General features: G+C 64.4%; 1 protein-coding gene across 2 annotated transcripts in view; it reads left to right on the forward strand.

Moving 5' to 3' along the window:
- Positions 1-18068, forward strand: part of SLC9A7 (solute carrier family 9 member A7) — a 35338-nt gene extending 17270 nt beyond the window's left edge. Inside the window, exons 4-17 of one of the 2 annotated variants that reach the window (XM_029079969.2) lie at positions 2504-2580; positions 3671-3783; positions 6026-6131; positions 6596-6737; positions 8091-8196; positions 9075-9163; positions 9524-9637; positions 9967-10078; positions 11469-11622; positions 13991-14050; positions 14987-15050; positions 15782-15864; positions 17175-17280; positions 17654-18068. In XM_029079969.2, coding sequence (XP_028935802.1) covers positions 2504-2580; positions 3671-3783; positions 6026-6131; positions 6596-6737; positions 8091-8196; positions 9075-9163; positions 9524-9637; positions 9967-10078; positions 11469-11622; positions 13991-14050; positions 14987-15050; positions 15782-15864; positions 17175-17280; positions 17654-17866 — 1539 coding nt within the window. In that variant the 3' untranslated portion in view covers positions 17867-18068. The remainder of the gene's footprint in view (positions 1-2503; positions 2581-3670; positions 3784-6025; positions 6132-6595; positions 6738-8090; positions 8197-9074; positions 9164-9523; positions 9638-9966; positions 10079-11468; positions 11623-13990; positions 14051-14986; positions 15051-15781; positions 15865-17174; positions 17281-17653) is intronic. The other variant, XM_029079970.2, reaches the window with a different exon arrangement.

An 18068-nucleotide genomic window follows, 5' to 3' on the forward strand; every position in this document is an offset into this window, starting at 1 on the left:
ACGGATCCATCTCCCTCCGCATCCTTACGCTCCGCCATCTCCCCTAGAGGAACCGTCTCTCGATATAATATAGCGACGGCGCTGGTTACGCGCTTACCGTGTGCCGAGCGCCGTTCTGAGCGCCGGGGGAGATCCGGGGTAATCGGGTCGTCCCGCGTGGGGCTCACGGTCCCCGTTTTCCAGAGGAGGGAACCGAGGCGCAGAGAAGGTAAGCGACTTGCCCGAGGTCACCCAGCGGACGGACTGGCACCCCGGACCGCTAGGCCAACCTAATCCGCTAGCAGCCTAAGAAGAACCTGCCACGTAAGGGCTGGGGAAGCGGCGTCCCCCAGTGGTTAGAGCCCAGAATCGGGAGTCAGGGGCCCTGGGTTCAAATCCCGGACCGGCCGCGCCTCCGCTGTGCGACCTCGGGCCCGTCACGTCACCTCTCTGGGCCTCGGTTCCCTCAGCCGGACGATGGGGATTCAAACCGTGAGCCCCGCGCGGGACACGGACCGCGTCCCACCTGGTTAGCTCGTTTCTGCCCCGGCGCTTAGCACGGTGCCTGGCACGTAGCGAGCGCCTGCCAGATGCCGAGCCAAACACCGCCGTTACGGGCTGCCGTCACTGCGGCCGCCAAAAAAACCGGATTATCTCGGGCGGGTGCGGGGGGGGTTTCGGCCTTCCGTACCTACAAGGAAATCCGGCCCGTCTCCGCAACCTTTCCCGCCGAGGGAGAAGGCCGAGGCGCCTTCCCCCGGGTAGGAGAGGGAGAAGCCGACGGTCGGTCCGGTTTAGCGGCATTCTTGGGGTTTGGAAAGCCCTTCCTCTTGCCGGACTGCAGCGTGGGACGGTTTCCGGGAGCACCGACGCGGCGAGGCCCGGCGGAGGGGACGCCGCCCCCCCCCGGAATCTGCTTTTTCGGCAATCACCCTAACGACGACGACGAGATCGGCAGTGGTGTCCTCCGGGGCATCCGTTGAGCGGTGCCGGGCGCTAATCGGGTCGGACGCGGCCCCCGCCCCACGTGGTTTCTGATCCCGGCTCCGGCGCTCGCCTGCCGAGGGCCCCTGGGCGAGTCGCTTGGCTTGCCTGGGCCTCACGCGTTCAGTCGATAGTGTTCATCGAGCGCTTCCTGCGTGCGGAGCCCCGTACCGAGCGACTTCCTCAGCTCCAAAATGGGGAGGCGGTGCCTCTTACCCGGACCGCGGGCTCCACGTGGGACGGGGGCTGCGTCTGACCCGATCGGCTTCCGTCTTTCCCAGCACTTAGGAGGGCGTTCGGTGCTGAACAAGTAGCGGGAGGCCCCCCCCCCCCAAAAAAAAAAGCCGAAGTGACTTCTTCTTTCCAGTCACCCCGGGCTTGCAAAACTAGGAACTGAAAAACCGCTCTCTCATCTTATCCCCGCCATCACCGCCGTCACCACTCGCTCCCCGATCCATAACCGCGCGGCGTTTTATCGGCGATTGGCGAACACGGCGGGCCTCGAGTCTTCGGCTGAGAGTCGATTTTTAGGCCGTGTCTCGCGTTTTCATTAATGACAAGAGACTCTCGCTGGGGAAAAATAGATCGCTTCGGGTCACTGAATTTCTCTGGGCTTCAGTTCCCTCACCGGGAAAATCGGGGTGAAATGGCCTCCCTCCCCCGTCGACCGTGAAGCCCCAGCCGGGACCGGATTCATTCCTTCGGTCCTATTTATCGAGCGCTCGCCGTGCGCAGAGCGTCCCTCCTCATTATCCCGTTCCTACCCCGGTCCTTTTTTTTTTTTTTAGGGAATTCGTTAAAGCGCGTACTCCGTGTCAGACCCTGTACTAAGCGCTGGGGTGGATACAAGCCACTCGGGTTTGGACGCAGTCCCTGTCCCACCCGGGGCTCGCAGAAGCCCGTCACTGGGCAGGGATCGCCTCTGTCTGTTGCCGACTTATACATTCCAAGCGCTCAGTACAGTGCTCCGCACGTAGTAGGCGCTCAATGAATAATACTTCGAATGAAGCCCGTCTTAGAGCCGAGGCAGCTGGGGCCCAGAGAAGCCAGGTGACTTTCCCAAGGTCACGCGGCAGAGGCGGGATCAGAACCCAGATCCGCCGAGGCCCGGGCCCGCGCGCTCGCCGCCAGGCCACGTGGCCTCTCGCCCCTCGCGCCTGGCCCGTAGCGAGCGCCGAACCCACGCCTCGATGACGAGGACGGTCGGGATGAGCGCGCCCGTCACGGGCAGACGCGCCGAAAGCGCTGTGAGGAGGGCGCCCGGTTTGACCTCTGGATGGAGAGGACCCAATCGGTCGCGTTTCATTCTTCCGGTCGTATTTCTTGAGCGCTCGCTGCGCGCAGAGCGCCGTACCGGGCGCTTGGGGAGGTACGGCACGACGACAGACCCTGACATCCCCGTCCCACCGCGAGCCCCCAGTCTCCCTCTCCCGTGGCCGAGTCAGACCCCCGCTATCCGTCCGTCGATCCCTCGTATTTAGCCAACGCTCGGCGTAGGGTGCCCGGAAACCTCAGCGCGATTCTTCTTCTTCTCCCTCAGAGACACTTTTTTCGCAACCTGGGATCTATTCTGGCTTACGCCTTCCTGGGCACCGCGGTCTCCTGTTTCATCATTGGGTGAGTGGCTTTGCTTTTGGCTGGCGTCGGTCCCCCGAGTTCCCTATTTCGACTCTTCGCTCACCGTTTACGGCGCTGAGCTCGGCCAGGTTCGGGCCAACGCGGAGCTCCCTCGCCTAAATCCGTTCGGTCGCTTGTCGTAAAACCGTCAGGTGCGGTGGCGCGGGACCGTCCTGCCCATCTTTTCGAAGAGGATAGGGTTTCGCCCCGCGACGGACCCGATCTGGGAGAAGAGGCTCACCCGAACCGGCCGCGTCGCGTTCCGGGTCCGGCCGCGTTTTCTATTTCCGATCCGTCGCGCCGCGGGAGGGCGTCCATCCGGAGGTTTCTCGTCGGACCCGAACGAACGGGACCGGATGGACGGTCGGTCGCTGAATTCGTCGGTCAACGGGAGGGGCCCGGGCCGGCGTCCGCGCGGCTCTCCCGGCGGCCGAGACGCGCGGAGACGGGAACCCTCCGGGGGCCAGCCGGAGACGGAACGGGTGAGGGGGGCGGACCCGAGGTTTCTTCACCTCTGGGAGGAGAGAGACGTCGGGGAGCTGGCCGAGCGAATACGCAGATCCCTAAATAGGGAATCCGTAGGTAGCCAACTCCGCCGGGGGGCGATCGCTCCCACGCGGCAGGAAAAGAAACGATAAGCGATGGTATTTATGAAGCGCTTGCTTCGCTTCCGGTCCCCTAGACCGGCCGCTTCCCGTGGGGCCGGGCCGCGTCTTCCGACTCTCCCGATTCTCCCCAGCGCTTAGTACGGGGCTCGGCCCACGGGAAGCGCTCAGTGAACACCGTTGGTCGGAAAGGGAGTTCTAGAGGGCTGGATGACGATAATAATAACAGTGATGACGACGCGGTATCGGTTAAGCGCTTACTGTACTAAGCGTGGGAGATCAAGTCGGTCCCGATCCCCGTTTTCCGGGTGAGGGAACCGAGGCCCGGAGAAGTGCATCGAGTTGGAGGCGGGTGGAGCCGCCGGGAGCAGAGCCCCGGGCCGCGCCCCGATCGGGGACGGACGCTCGTCCTCGGAAGGGACGGGGCCCGATCTCCCGGGACCGCCGACCTCTCCCGGTTGACCCTTCTTCTCCCCTCGTGGCAGGAACCTCATGTATGGCGTGGTGAAACTGATGAAGCTGGTGGGACAGCTCTCCGAGAAGTTTTACTACACCGACTGCCTCTTGTTCGGAGCCGTGATCTCCGCCACCGATCCAGGTAGCGGCCGTGGAAACGGGAAGCGGCCGACGAGCGTCGCGAAGGGCATTAAGAACGGCCGACTGAGTGCCGTTCCGACCGTTTTGCCTTTCTGATGATGTGGGGAGTGGGGGCGGGGGGGGGGGGGCGGGCGGGGGAGGCTTTAAACCTGAGAACTTAAAATGCTCTTCCCCTCCGGACTGCGAGCTCCCTGGGGACGGGGGACGTGTCTCGTATATCCCGCTGTCCTCTCCCGGGCGCTTAGTACGGTGTTCCGCGCCCGGTCGACACTCGGGGAATCCGATCGATCGACTGATTTAGAGAATCCGGGTGGCCCCGGCGCTCGATGAATACGACCGAGTGAATCGAATCAGCGCTCAGTAAATCCCAGCGAATGACTGATTCAGAGAAGCTCACGCTCGATACCTACGATCGGATCAATACTCAGTAAATCCGATCGGGCGATTGATTTAGAGAATCGGGGCGGCCCCGGCGCTCAGTAGATACGAATGAATCGAATCGCCGCTCAGCAAATCCCATCGCGGGCTTGACTGAGAGGATCCGGGCGGATCCGGCGCTCAGTGAATCCGATCGAATGAATCGAAACGACGCTCGGTAAATCCGATCGAGCGACTGATTTAGAGAATCTGGGTGGCCCTCACGCTCGATGGAAACGATCGACTGAATCGAATCGACGCTCGGTAAATCCGATCGATCGACTGGTTTAGAGAATCCGGGCGGCCCGCACGCTCGATAAATACGAGCGAGTGGATCGAATCGACGCTCGGTAAATCCCATCGAGCGACCGATTTAGAGAATCTCACGCTCGATAAATACGATCGAATCGACGCTCAGTAAATCCGACCGATCGACCGATTTAGAGAATCGGGGCGGCCCCAGCGCTCGAGATAAAGACCGTCGAATGAATCGAATCGACGCTCACTAAATCCCGTCGCGGGATTGATTTGGAGAATCTGGGCGGATCCGGCGCTCGGTGAATCCGAGCGAATGAATCGAATCACCGCTCGGTAAATCCGATCGAGAGATTGCTTTAGAGAATCGGGGTGGCCCTCACGCTCGATGGAAACGATCAGTTGAATCGAATCAACACTCAGTAAATCAGATTTAGGGAACCTGGGCGGCCCCAGCGCTGAATGAATAACGACCGAATGAATCGAATGGAAGACGACGGGGCTAGGAGTCGGGGGACCTGGGTCCCCGCCCCCCCCCCCCCCCCGCGGCTCCTCCGCCTGCCCGCTGTGTCATCTCGGGCAAGTCACTCGACTCCTCTGGGCCTCAATCTCCCCTCCTCCAAAACGGGGGTTCGACCCCCGATTTTCCTCCCCCTCCGGTCCCACGTGGGACGGAGACAGGGACCGACGGGACGATTCGGTCTCTGCCCCGGCACGTGCCACAGTGCTCGGCGGCGTCGGGCAGCAGAATTGTTAGCGGGGAGGTGTGTTTTAGGAGAGAGATTTGAGGGATTCGCCCTCGTGTCGCCGGTGGAGCGCCGGACCGTAAGCCGCAGCTCCTTCTGGACTGTACGTTTCTAGACTGAAACCTGCTTCTAGATTCTAAGCCCCCTCTAGATCGGTCACGGCCGGGGAACGTGTCCGCCGATTCTGTTGCATCCTACTCTCCCAAACGCCTAGTACAGCGCTCCGCCCTTGGTCCTCAACACATACCCCCCGTCGATCGGTTAGCGGGATCGAGCTATTCAAATACCATTATCGCTATTCTTCTTCTTCTTATTTTTAAAGCCCAGATGGGCCCATTCGGTTTCCGTGAGCCCGCTGCCGGGCAGGGATCGTCTCGACCCGTTGCCGAATTGTACGGCGCTCGGCCCACGGTGAGCGCTCAAAAAACGCCACTGACTGAACGAACGGATGAACCGACTTGGCGTTTTAGCAGGGCGAAGCGGCCTTAGAGCCGCTGAGCGCTTACCACGTGCCAGGCACCGTTCTCAGCACCGGGGTAGGTACGGGCAGATGGGGTTGGACCCGATCCCCGTCCCCCGTGGGGCTCCCAGTCTTCATCCCCATTTTCCAGAGGAGGGAACCGAGGCCCAGAGAAGTGAAACGACCCACCCGAGGTCACACGGCGGACGAGCGGCGGAGCCGGGACGAGAACCCGGGCCCGGGCCGTACCCATTAGGCCGCGCTGCCTCTCCGTCTTGGAAGATGTCCATTCCTCCCCCTCGCCCAGTTGGCAGGAGGCGACGACGAGGGGGGGGTCTCCCGACGCTTTTACGTTTTCCCTCCAGTGACGGTGTTGGCGATATTTAACGAGCTACACGCCGACGTCGATCTCTACGCCCTGCTGTTCGGAGAGAGCGTGCTGAACGACGCCGTGGCCATCGTGTTGTCTTCGTGAGTATCGCCCCCCCCACCCCAGCGCCGTCTCGAACGACTGGGCCGCCTTTGTGGAGAACGGCGGCCGTCGAGCGCTTCCCGGGCGCCGGCCGACAGAATCGTCCCGAGGACGATGATCTCGGGCCGTATTCCGCGCTCGCTCCGGGCGGCGCGCTCGGCGCCGGGGTGGGGACGGGCCGACCGAAGCGGACGCGGTCCCCGCCCCGCGTGGGGCTCGCCGCCTCCATCCCCCTTTTCCAGAGGAGGGAACCGAGGCCCAGGGAAGCGAGGCGGCCGGCCCGAGGTCACCCGGCGGACACGGGGCGGTGCCGGGGTCGGAACCCGGCTCCCTCCGACGCCCGCGCTTAGGCTTCCCCGTCTTTCCGGAGTGGGGCCGTACCCCCGGGGTCGTGTCCCCCGACCTCCCCGAGTTGCTCATCGCGCGCGTCCCGGCCTCCGACCCTCCCCCTCTCCGCCGGCAGGTCGATCGTCGCCTACCAGCCCGCGGGGGAGAATTCCCACGCCTTCGACGCCGCCGCCTTCTTCAAATCGGTGGGCGTGTTCCTGGGCATCTTCAGCGGCTCCTTCGCCATGGGGGCCGTGACCGGCGTCGGGACCGCCCTGATATCCTGCCGTCGACTCGCCGTCCGGCCTCGGGCGGGTGGGGTTTACTGAGCGCTCGTTGGGTGCGGAGGGCTGTGCCGAGCGCCTGGGAGAGGACAGCCCGCCGGACCCGTTCCCTGCCCGCGGCGAGCTCACGGTCTAGGCGGGGAGGCGGGCATTCGGAGAAATCGAGAAATGGAGGCATGGATGGATTACAGATATAGACGTATATGTATCAAGATGCATATATACGTGTATGCGGATGTAAAGATATATACACGCGTAGAAATAGATGAGTAAGCGGATTACAGATAGATAGATAGATACACACGTGTATAAAAATATAGACATCTATAAAGACATCTATAATACATATAATATAAACACGCGCATAGAGAGAGAGGATAACATATATCTATATGTAATATAGAGAGAAAGATATAGATAGAAAGATAGCTATACATGTAAAGATATGCATACATGTAAACAGATAGATTACGGATATATAAAAACATATACATATATATCAAGGTGTACCTACGCATATATACAGACATGTAAAAATACATCCATCCATATAAATAGACGAATAAGCAGTTACAGATATACGCACACACATGTATAAAGAGATATACATTTATAAAGATACAGACGTGACTATATAAACATATATGTAAAGATATATGCATAGATATACACAGATGAATAGATTACAGGTATATAAAGATATATACAGATATATCAAGACGCATATACACAAATAGATAGAAACGTAAAGATGTACACGTACATATAGATAGATGAATAGATTACAGATATATCAAGATATATAAAGATACACATTCGTATATACGTACATGAAAAGATACACACACACACACATATACAAACAGATGGATAAATAGATTACAGATACACACGTAAGACTCTCTAGCCCCGAACCCCAATTCCAGTTTCCGAGCTTTCTCGCGGTATCTGCGCGACGCCCGCCCGGGCGGCGAGGCGGCGTGGCCTAGCGGGTAGAGCCCGCGCCCGGCGGTCAGGAGGTGGCGGGTTCCGATCCCGCCACCCGTCCGCCGGGCGACCGCGGGCCGGCCGTTTCGCCTCCCCGGGCCCCGGTTCCCTGGTCCGGCCGACGGGGACCGGGCCCGACCCGATCCGCCCCCGTCCCACGGGCGGACGGTCGGCGCTTCAGCGGGGGCCGGGATCATCGCGATGGGCGGCGTCCCCCGGGTCGCTCCCCCGCCCCCGCCGCGCGCGCGCTGGGCGAGCAGCGTCGACTCTGGCGTCCCGGGCTCTCCCAGCGGGCCCCTCCCCGAGAGGGAGCGCTCAGTCCATCCGATCCACCGATTGGGCCCTTAACGGGATGTCGACGTGACCAAGTTTACCAAGCTGCACTGCTTCCCCTTGCTGGAAACGGCTCTCTTCTTCCTCATGTCCTGGAGCACCTTCCTGCTGGCCGAAGCCTGCGGATTCACAGGTGACTTCCTCCTCCTCCTCCTCCTCCTCCTCCTCCCCAGAACCGGCGCCCCGCCTCCCTTCCTCTCCCGGGGCCGACGTTAGAGCACGTTCCCATCGACGACGACGACGACGACGGCATCCGTCGGGCGCCGAGCCCGTGCCGGCCGCCGGCCGAAGCGCCGGGGGAGACGCGGGGTCGTCGGGCCGTCGCGCGTGGGGCTCGCGGTCTTCGACCCCTCCGACGGACGAGGTCACCGAGGCACGGAGAGGTCCGGTGACCGTCCCGGGGCCGCCGAGCGGCGGGGCCGGGATCGGAAGCCGCGGCCTCCGACTCCCGAGCCCGGGCTCTTGCCACCGAGCCACGCTGCCTCTCTGACGAGGGCGCTTCTTAGGCGCTCGCTGTTCTCTTTACGCTGTCGATAACGCGTCTCTGACTCTGATTCCGTTTCTCTTGAGGCCGGCGACGCCCGTCGGCGGGCGGGGATCGTCTCTCCCGGCGGATCGTACCCTCCAAGCGCTCAGCGGAGTGTCCCGCACGCAGGGAGCGCTCGGTAGATCCGACCGGACGGACGCCGAGCGCCGTGGTCGGGCCCGGGGGCCAGAGCCCGGGCCTCGGGGGGGGGGGTCCACGGGTCCCGATCCCGGCTCCGCCGCCCGTCGGACCTCGGGCGAGTCGCTTCACTTCTCCGGGCCTCGGTTCCCTCGTCCGGAAGACGGCGACCGGGAGCCCCGGGCGGGACAGGGACCGCGTCCGACCCGACGAACCCGCACCCCCCCCCCCGCCCCCGGCGGTCGGGACGGCCCCGGCACGTACCGGGTGCTTAACGGGTGCCGTTTTTGGAAATAAATCCCACTAAAAACGGCGTGCGTCGCCCCCGCCTCTGATTTTCTCGGCAGGCGTCGTAGCCGTGCTCTTCTGTGGAATCACCCAGGCCCATTACACCTTCAACAACCTGTCGGCGGAATCCAGGAGCCGGACCAAGCAGGTGAGAGGGCGGCGCGGCCCGGCGGGGGGGTCACGGGGCCCCGGGGCCCCGGCCCGCCTCTCTCGCCCGCCGGCCGGGTGACCTGGGGGGAGCCCGCTTCGCTTCTCTGGGCCTCGGTTCCCTCGTCCGTAAAACGGGGGCGAGGAGCGTGACGGGGGGGGGGGGGGGGCGGCGACGCCGTGTCCGAGCCGGTCACCTTGTCCGACGCCTAGAACGGCGCCTGGCGCCGAGTGAGGCCTCCCGAATACCGTCGGGATTTTTCCTTCTCATTCCGCAGGGCCCGCTGGGGGATCGGGTCGGGAGGAGAGGGGAGCGGCGGGGCGTGATCTTTCTCCCGCCTTTTTTCCTCGTTCCTTCCAGCTCTTCGAGGTGCTGCACTTCCTGGCGGAGAACTTCATCTTTTCCTACATGGGCTTAGCCCTCTTCACCTTCCAGAAGCACATTTTCAGCCCCATCTTCGTCATCGGAGCATTCGTATCCTTTCCGGCCTCTCTCCCTCTCCCCGCGGGAGTATCCGGGCCGCGACCGGCGATTGGGGGGGACCGGGCGGGGGGGGGGGGCGGCCCCGGAGAGACACGGAGGGGGCCGGTCTAGTGGAAAGAGCCCGGGCGTCAGAGGACCCGGGTTCTAATTCCGGCTCCGCCCCGCGGCCTCGGCGAGACCTCGGGCGAGTCCCGGCCTCCGCGACCTCGTCGGCGGAACGGGGATTCCGTCGCGCCGTCGGCGCCGCCGTCCCCCCCCGGGCCCGACGACAGCTTGACGTTCCCGGCCTTGACTCGGTCTCCCTCCTCGCGGGCGGGCAGGTGGCCATCTTCCTCGGTCGAGCGGCACACATCTACCCTCTCTCCTTCTTTCTCAACCTGGGCCGCAGGCAGAAGATCGGCTGGAATTTTCAGCACATGATGATGTTCTCAGGTAAAGGAAAACAAAAACCTAAGCCCGGGAGGAGGCGAACGCGACGCCGAGGAGACCCTCTATTTGCGATGGGGTCCGCGGGCGCGCGCTCGCCGTGGGCGAAGCGCTGTTCTCGGGGCCGGGGTCGGCACGAGCTGGTCGGGGCGAGAGGCGGCGCGGCCCCCGTCCGCCGGGTGACCTCGGGCAAGTCACTTGGCCTCCCTGGGCCTCGGCCACCTGTCCGTAAACCGGGAATTCAGTTCCCTTCCCTCCTCCTCGGACCGTGAGCCCGGCGACGGGGACCGCGTCCGACCCGATTAACTCGTATCTGCCCCGGCGCTCGGTACGGTGCCCGGCCCGTGGTAAGCGCTTCACGGGTACGTTAATCGCCATGTTAGTGTTATTACGATTATCGACCCCACTGCCCAGAACAGCGCCTGGCACCTAACGAGCGCTGAATAAATCCCATAAACGTTATTTTTATTATCGACCCCAGGCCTTCGAACGGGTCCCGGCACCTAGTAGGCGCCGAGTAAAGGCCATTAACCTTATCATTATCGACCCCAGAGCTTAGAACGGCGCCTGGCACCTAGTAAGCGCTGAGTAAATACCATAAATGTTATCATCATCGACCCCAGTGCTTCGGGTCCCGGCACCTAGTAGGCGCTGAAGAAAGGCCGCTAATATCATCATCATCATCGGCCCCAGCGCTTAGAGAATAATGCCCGGCGCCTAGTAAGCGCCGAATAAATGCCATAAATATTATTGTCATCGACCCCAGAGCTTAGAATAACGCCCGGCACCTGGTAAGAGCCGCATAAATACCATAAATGTTGTCATCATCGACCCCAGAGCTTAGAATAACGCCCGGCACCTGGTAAGTGCTGAATCAATGCCGTAAATATCAGTATCATCGACCCCAGAGCTTAGAATAACGCCCGGCACCTGGTAAGTGCCGAATCAGTGCCGTAAATATCAGTATCAGCGACCCCAGAGCGTAGAATAACGCCCGGCACCTAGTAAGCGCCGAATAAATATCATAAATGTAATTATCATCATCGACCAGAGCGCTTAGAACAGTGCCCGGCACCGGGTAAGCGCTGAATGAATACCGTAATTATCGTTATCGTCATCGACGGTGCCTGGCACCTAGTGAGCGCTGACTAAATACCATAAATACTACTATTATTATCGACCTCCGAGTGCAGAACGGCGCCCGGCACCTAGTAAGGGCTTCAGCCCGGCGTGGGCAGGGATCGGCCCCCCCCCCCCATTTCCGAACCGCGCGTCCGAGCGCTCGGGGCGGCGGCCTGCCCGGAGGAAGCGCCCGACGGATCCGACGGGCCGGACGCGGAGCGCGGGCACCGCCGGGGTCCCCCCGGGCCTGACGTGGCTCCGTCCGCCGCGCCAGGCCTCCGGGGAGCGATGGCCTTCGCCCTGGCGATCCGCGAGACGGCCACGTACTCCCACCGGATGATCTTCTCCACCACCCTGCTCGTCGTCTTCTTCACCGTCTGGGTCGTCGGCGGGGGGACGACCCCCATGCTCTCGTGGCTGAACATCAGGTCAGTGCCCGGACGCCCGAGGGACGGCGACGCGCGCCCCCGGCACCGCCGAGAACGGGACAGCCCTCGGCGGGGCTGCCGTCCCGTCTGCGCGGCGAGCCCGGTTCGCTCGGCGCCGGCGCTCGGTAAGGTGGCCGGCGTAGAGTAAGCGCTTGGCGTGACCACGGTCGTCGTCGTCGTCGACCGGGTCCGGCTCGCTCCGGCGCTCGGTAAAGTGCCCGGCGTCGAGTAAGCGCTTCACATCACCGCATCTGTCGTTATCATTAACCGGGCCCGACCCGATTCGCTCGTCGCCGGCGCTCAGTCAAGCGCCTGGCGTCGAGGAAGCGCTTAACAAACACCACGGCGATCGATCATCGCGGTCGACCGCGCCCGCCCCGATCGGCCTGTATCCGCCCCGACGCTCAGCACAGCGCCCGACGCACGAGACGCGCCCCACGAATACCGTTGAGTAACGGCAGTCTAGGTCTTCGGGTCGGACGAGGCTACCGGGGTGGTCTTTTGGTTTCCACGGTACCCGTCGACAGTACCGACTGAGGGTGTTCCGTCAGCGCTGTGCGCGGCACGTATGAGACGCTGAATGAACGCCCCCGTTCTTAATTATGGTGAGCCCGGGCAAGCGGCCGGAGCCCGGGCCCGGGAGGCAGAAGGACCCGGGTTCCGATCCCGGCCCGGCCCCCGGTCCGCCGCGGGACCCGGGGCGGGCCGCGGCGCTTCTCCGGGCCTCAGTTACCTCGTCTGTCCAAGGGGGGTGGAGACCGCGAGCCCCCCCAGAGCGGGACGGGGACCGGGCCCGACCCGACTTGCCTGGATCCACCCCAGCGCTTAGGGCGGTGCTCGGCGCGTAGTGAGCGCCTAACGGAGACCGGCCGACCGGGTGGCGGAGTTCTCCCAAGATCCGGAGGGGCCTCCTACGTAGCGGAAACCGAATGGGCCCATCGGGGTTTTAATACTACTGATGATAATAATTATTATTATAGTATTTGAACAGCTCAATCCCTTGGAAGGAAACCGAGCAGCACCTACATCCGAGAAGGCCTCTCCTGCTCAGTCCGTCGGTGGTATTTACCGAGCGCTTACCGCGTGTGCGTTCATTCCTTCGATATTTATTGAGCGCTACGTGCAGAGCAGTGTACCGAGCGCTCGGAATGGACAATTGGGCAACGGACGGAGACGGTCCCTGCCCACCGACCGGCTTCCGGTCTAATCGGGGGAGACGGACGGACACGGACAACAGCAATAAGTAGAATCGAGGGGATGCGCAGAACACTGTACTGAGCTCTGGGGAGAGTAGGGGAACGGGATTCCCATCCGCGTTCCCCGCCCCACCGGGGGCGGGCCGTCTAGCGGGGGGGGGACGGACGCGGAAATAAATGGGCGGACGCGTTCCAGAAACGGAAGCCTTTCCCTCTGGGCCGTAAGCCCGCTGTGGGCGGTGATCTGTCCGTCCTCAACTGCCGTGATAAGAACGACGGGATCTGTTAAAGCGCTCACTACGTGCCGAGCACCGTTCTAAGCGCCGGGGGAGATGCGGGGTCATCGGGTTGTCGCACGTGGGGCTGGCGCTTTTGACCCCCGTTACCACAGAGGAGGTAACCGAGGCCCAGAGAAGCGAGGTGACTGCCCCCAGGTCACGCAGCGGACAGGCGGCGGAGACGGGATGGGGACCCGCGTCCTCGGGCGCTTAGTACGGCGCCCCGCACGCCGTAAGCGCTCGGTAAATACGAACGAACGAAAGAGTGAGCGGAGCGTGTTCTCTTCCGGGCCACAGAATACCTCATCCTAAATATTTTGCTCTCCGCTTCAACGACAGGTGAAGCGATTCCTATTTAGGTGAGTTTCCTCCGCGCCGGAAATGACACCTCAGTGGCATCCCTTGAGCGCGCGCGCTGTGTGCAGGGCGCCGTCCCGTGCGCTTGGGGGAGGGCAAAACAATAATAAACGGACCCGTCCCCCGCCCGCAAGGAGCTGACGGCCTAGAGGGGGGCGGACGTGACGTGACCTTCTCGCTCAGAGAAGGTCGGCGTGAGAGGAGCGCAAGCCGCGGGCCGGGTTGGAGTCGGAGAGCGGCGAGGTGACGTGGAGGTCTTGTCACCCTCACCCTCCTGCCTCCCTTCGCCTTTGAGCCGACTCGGGTCGCGCTCACGTCCCCTTCTCGCTTCTGGAGTCCGAGGTCGCGGGTTCTGATCCCGGCCCCGCCGCCGGTCAGCTGGGCCTCGGTGACCTCAGCTGGAAGGCGGGGACGGAGACCGGGAGCCCCGCCGGGGACGACCCGACGTCCCGGCGTCTACCCCGGCGCTCGGGACGGTGCCCGGCCCGCGGCGGGCGCTCACCGGGTACCCCCGTTATCATCATTGTGTCGTGTCAGAGTCGGCGTCCGGAATACGTCGAGCGAGGATCCGAGCGGCAGCCGCTGGCGGTACCTCAGGTGAAGCAAGGCCCCCCTCCGACCTCGAATCAACCCGGGGCTCGGCTTTCCGGACCTTTCTAACCCAGCTTTCTTTCTCCGCGGCGGAAGGGAGAGGGCGGGAGACCGCGGCCTTCTCCGCCCTCCCCCCGGCTTCTCTCCGCGCGCGCGCGCGCTCCGATCTCACGTCGCTCCCGCGGCTCTCTCCGAGAACCTACCTGCGGCTCTCCCTCCTCGACACGTGACCCCGGGGGGATCGTCGGAGGAGAGACGGAGGCCCCCCCCCCCCCACCTTCCGCCACGAGCGCCCTTTGGGGGCGCAGCCCGGACCTGGGAGTCGGGAGGATAGCGATAATAATAATAACGATAACGACGGTCTCCGTTAAGCTCGGGCCGGGGCGGATGCAAGCGAGTCGGGCCGGACGCCGGCCCCGCCTCCCGTGGGGCTGACGGTCTCCGTCCCCGTTTTCCAGGCGAGGTGAGGGAGGCCCGGAGAGGTGAAGCCGCTCGCCCGAGGCCGCGCGGCGGACGAGCGGCGCAGCCGGGATTAGAACCTTCCGACCGCCAGGCCCGTCATCCCGGCCCCGCCGCCGGCCCGCTCCGTGACCCCTGGGCGAGTCGCTTGACTTCTCCGGGCCTCAGTTCCCCCATCTGCAAAAGGGGGATGGGGACCGGGAGTCCATCTCTAGCCCGGCGCTGAGAACGGCGCCTGGCACATTGGAAGCGCTTAACCAATACCTCCATCATCATCATCATTATTAAGACGCCGTCCCTCCCCTCCGAGAGCCCCACGGGGTCGCAGACCCCCGTCTCCGCCATTTCTCTCGCACCAACGCTCTCCTCTCCTTTCGGCCAACGGCTCGATCCGCTTTGGGAAGGTGACCGCTTCCGCCGTGGAATCGTGGGCCCGGAGTAACGTCTGTCTTCCCGCTTGTCTTCCCTCCGTGCCGCCGACAGAGTCGGAGTGGATCCGGACGAGGACCCGCCGCCGAGCCACGACAGCTTCCAAGTCTTACAGGGGGCAAGTGACGCAATTCTCTTCGGGTCCGCGGCGGGGAAAGCGGGCCGGGCCCGGAATCCCGCGGCCGTTCATCCGGGCGTATCGACCGAGCGCCTACCGGGTGCGGAGCGCCGTACTAGGCGCCCGGGAGAGGACGGTACTCTAATCCCGGCTCCGCCACGGTCCGCTGGGCAAATCGCCTCTCTGGGCCTCGCTTCCCTCATCTGGAAAACGGGGACGGAGACGGCGAGCCCCACGTGGGACTTGCTCGTGTCCGCCCCACTGCTTAATACAGCGTCTGGCACATAGCGAGCGCTTAATAGATTCATTCATTCATTCGGTAGTATTTATTGAGCGCTCACTTGGTGCGGAGCACCGTACTAAGCGCTCGGAACGGACAGACCGGCAACAGGTAAGAGACGGTCCCTGCCCATCGACGGGCTCACAGTCTAATCGGGGCAGTCACGACAGTCACGAGTAGAAACGTGTCCGTCTGTCGTCGTGCCGTCCCCTCCCGGGCGTTCGGCACAGCGCTCTGCACGCGGTAAGCGCTCCGGAGCTGCGGTGGGACGGACGAGGTCGGCGTCGAACTGAACTCTCTCCGGGGAGCGCTCTCCTTTTTCTCACGACGGCATCCGTCCGTTAAGCGCTCACTCTGCGCCGAGCGCCGTCCTCTCCTCCCTCCCCCCCCCCCCCCCCCCCCCCCCCCCCCCCCCCGCCGCTAATCCTCCCTCTCCGTCGGGCATTCCCAGGACGGGGCCGAATCGGGAAGCGGAAACCGGACGAAGCAGGAGAGCGCCTGGATCTTCCGTCTGTGGTACGGCTTTGACCACAAGTATCCTTCTCCGGTTTCCCGGCCGAGCGGCGGGAGCCCGGGCCCGGGAGTCCGAGGGCCGTGGGTTCCAATCCCGGCTCCGCCGCCCGCCGGGCCAGTCGCTCCCCTCCCCCGGGGCCTCGGCGGACCTCGTCGGTGATGGAGCCCGGGAGCCCCGCGGGGGACGGGGACCGCGTCCGACCCGATCCGCTCGCATCCGGCGCCCGGCGGGCGCCTCCCGGACTCCTGAAGGTACACGGCTTCCGACCGAGCGCCTTGAAATGGCGAGGGGAGCCAAGACGGGATCGCCCGGGTTCCTTCACCCGTTTATTCATCGCCGGCAACGGGCCCGCGGGGTTTCACGAGCTCCTCCGGCGTCTCGCTCCAATCAGGAAGCTCTGCCGTGACCCGAGAAACCCCCTTCGAGCCCCTCTTCCTACCCTGCGGTCCCGGGAGGAGCGGGGAGAGTCCTCCTCCACCGGCCCCGTTGACACGTTTCTCAAAACTCCGCTCCTCCGACCCTTTTTTTTCCCGCTTCTGGACCCTCGTCGCGTGGGGCCGTTTGTAAAAGCGTGCTCCGCGCCGCCTCCGGGGTTCTCTTTCGCAGTGACGCCCGTTAAGCGCTCACTACGTGCCGGGGACCGTTCCGAGCCCCGGGGTGGCTACGGGCCGACTGGGGGTCCCCGTCCCCCGTGGGGCTCGCCGTCTTCGCCCCCGTTTTACGGCCAAGGGGGCCCGGAGAAGAGAAGTGACCGGCCCCGGGTCACGCGGCCGCCGGGCCAGGCTGCCTCTCGGAAGAGAGTCCCGGAACGGGTCATCCCTCCCGAGGTGCGAGACTTCCCGGGGAGGGAATCTCGGCGAACGATTACCCGGGGTCGGAGATCGGGAATCTCGACCCGGGTGGCCCCCGGTGCTCCCTAAATCCCGAAGGGTGAAACCCGGGTCGAGCTCACCTATCCCCGGAGACCCGGCCCCTACGCGGGGCGATTGGCGGGGCGAGAGGCGGGTGGCCCGGTGAAGGGAGCCCGGGCCTCGCCGGCCGGCTGACCTCGGGCGAGTCGCTTGGCTTGGCTGTGGCTCGGTTCCCCCGGCCGGAAAACGGGGATGGAGACCGTGGGACGGGGACCCAGACGGAGAAAGAGAGCGAGAAAAGCGAAGCCACGCTCAGCTGGTCGTGGGCAGGGAATGCGTCGGTTTATCGCTGCAGCGTCCCCTCCCAGGCGCTCGGTCCGACGGAACCAGTGAACGGCGCAGCCGGGATCCCTTTCAGGAGGAACCGTCGTCCTTCCCTGATATCCCGGAGCGGTTTTTCCTTAATCCTTCTTTTCCAGTTACCTGAAGCCTATTCTCACGCACAGCGGCCCGCCGCTAACCGCCACCCTCCCGAGCTGGTGTGGCTTGATCGCCCGTTGCCTGACCAGCCCCCGGGTTTACGAGGTAGGTGGGGGCGGGGTCTCGAAAGGAGGAGCCGTCCGTCTCGTCTCGCCCCCCTCCCCCCCCGGGCAGTTAACCTTCCCGCGGCATCGCGGTTCCGACTCCGGCCGGGCCGAGAGAAACCCCCGTCGGGACGTCTGGAGCCGAGCGGCCGCGACGGACGATCGGCGTCGGGTCGGGGCTCGCTCCGCCCCGGGCGCCCTTCGAGAGGCCGACCGGGGCGCACGGCCGAGTGGCGGCTGGCGGCCCCGCGTGTGCTCGGGGGTGACCTCCGAGACGGGCAGAAGCTCGCGCGCGTCCCTGGATGGGATCGGGAGCGGGGCGCGGGGGTCAGCGGCCGCCTCGCCTCACGGGGGGCCGCGGGGCCCTCTTTCAGAACCGGGAGCAGCCGAGGGACGGGGACGCGGACCTGATCCTCAACGACGGGGACCTCACCCTGACCTACGGCGACGTCGCGGCCAACGGCTCCTCCGCCCCCGCCGGCCCGGCCGGCCCGGGCTCCGAGGAGGGGGAGGCCCCGGGGGCCGGCGGGCCCGGGGGTCGGGCCCGGGGGACCCGGCTGGTCTTTCCCCTGGAGGACAACGCGTGACGCGGCCGGCCCGGAGCCGGCGGGGCCGTGGGGGGACGGGGCGGGCGGGGAGGGACCCACCGGTCGGCTCTCCTTCGGCCCGGGGCCTCCCGGTCCACCTCTTCGCCCTTCCTTTCCCGTTCAAGATGCCGCCGGGGGGTTGGTGGGGGGGTCCGACCTGCTCCCGGCGTCAGTCCCGGCCGATTCGAGACGCGGCGGCGGC

This window comes from Ornithorhynchus anatinus, chromosome 15 (genome assembly GCF_004115215.2).
Source record: "Ornithorhynchus anatinus isolate Pmale09 chromosome 15, mOrnAna1.pri.v4, whole genome shotgun sequence".
NCBI lineage: Eukaryota > Metazoa > Chordata > Mammalia > Monotremata > Ornithorhynchidae > Ornithorhynchus > Ornithorhynchus anatinus.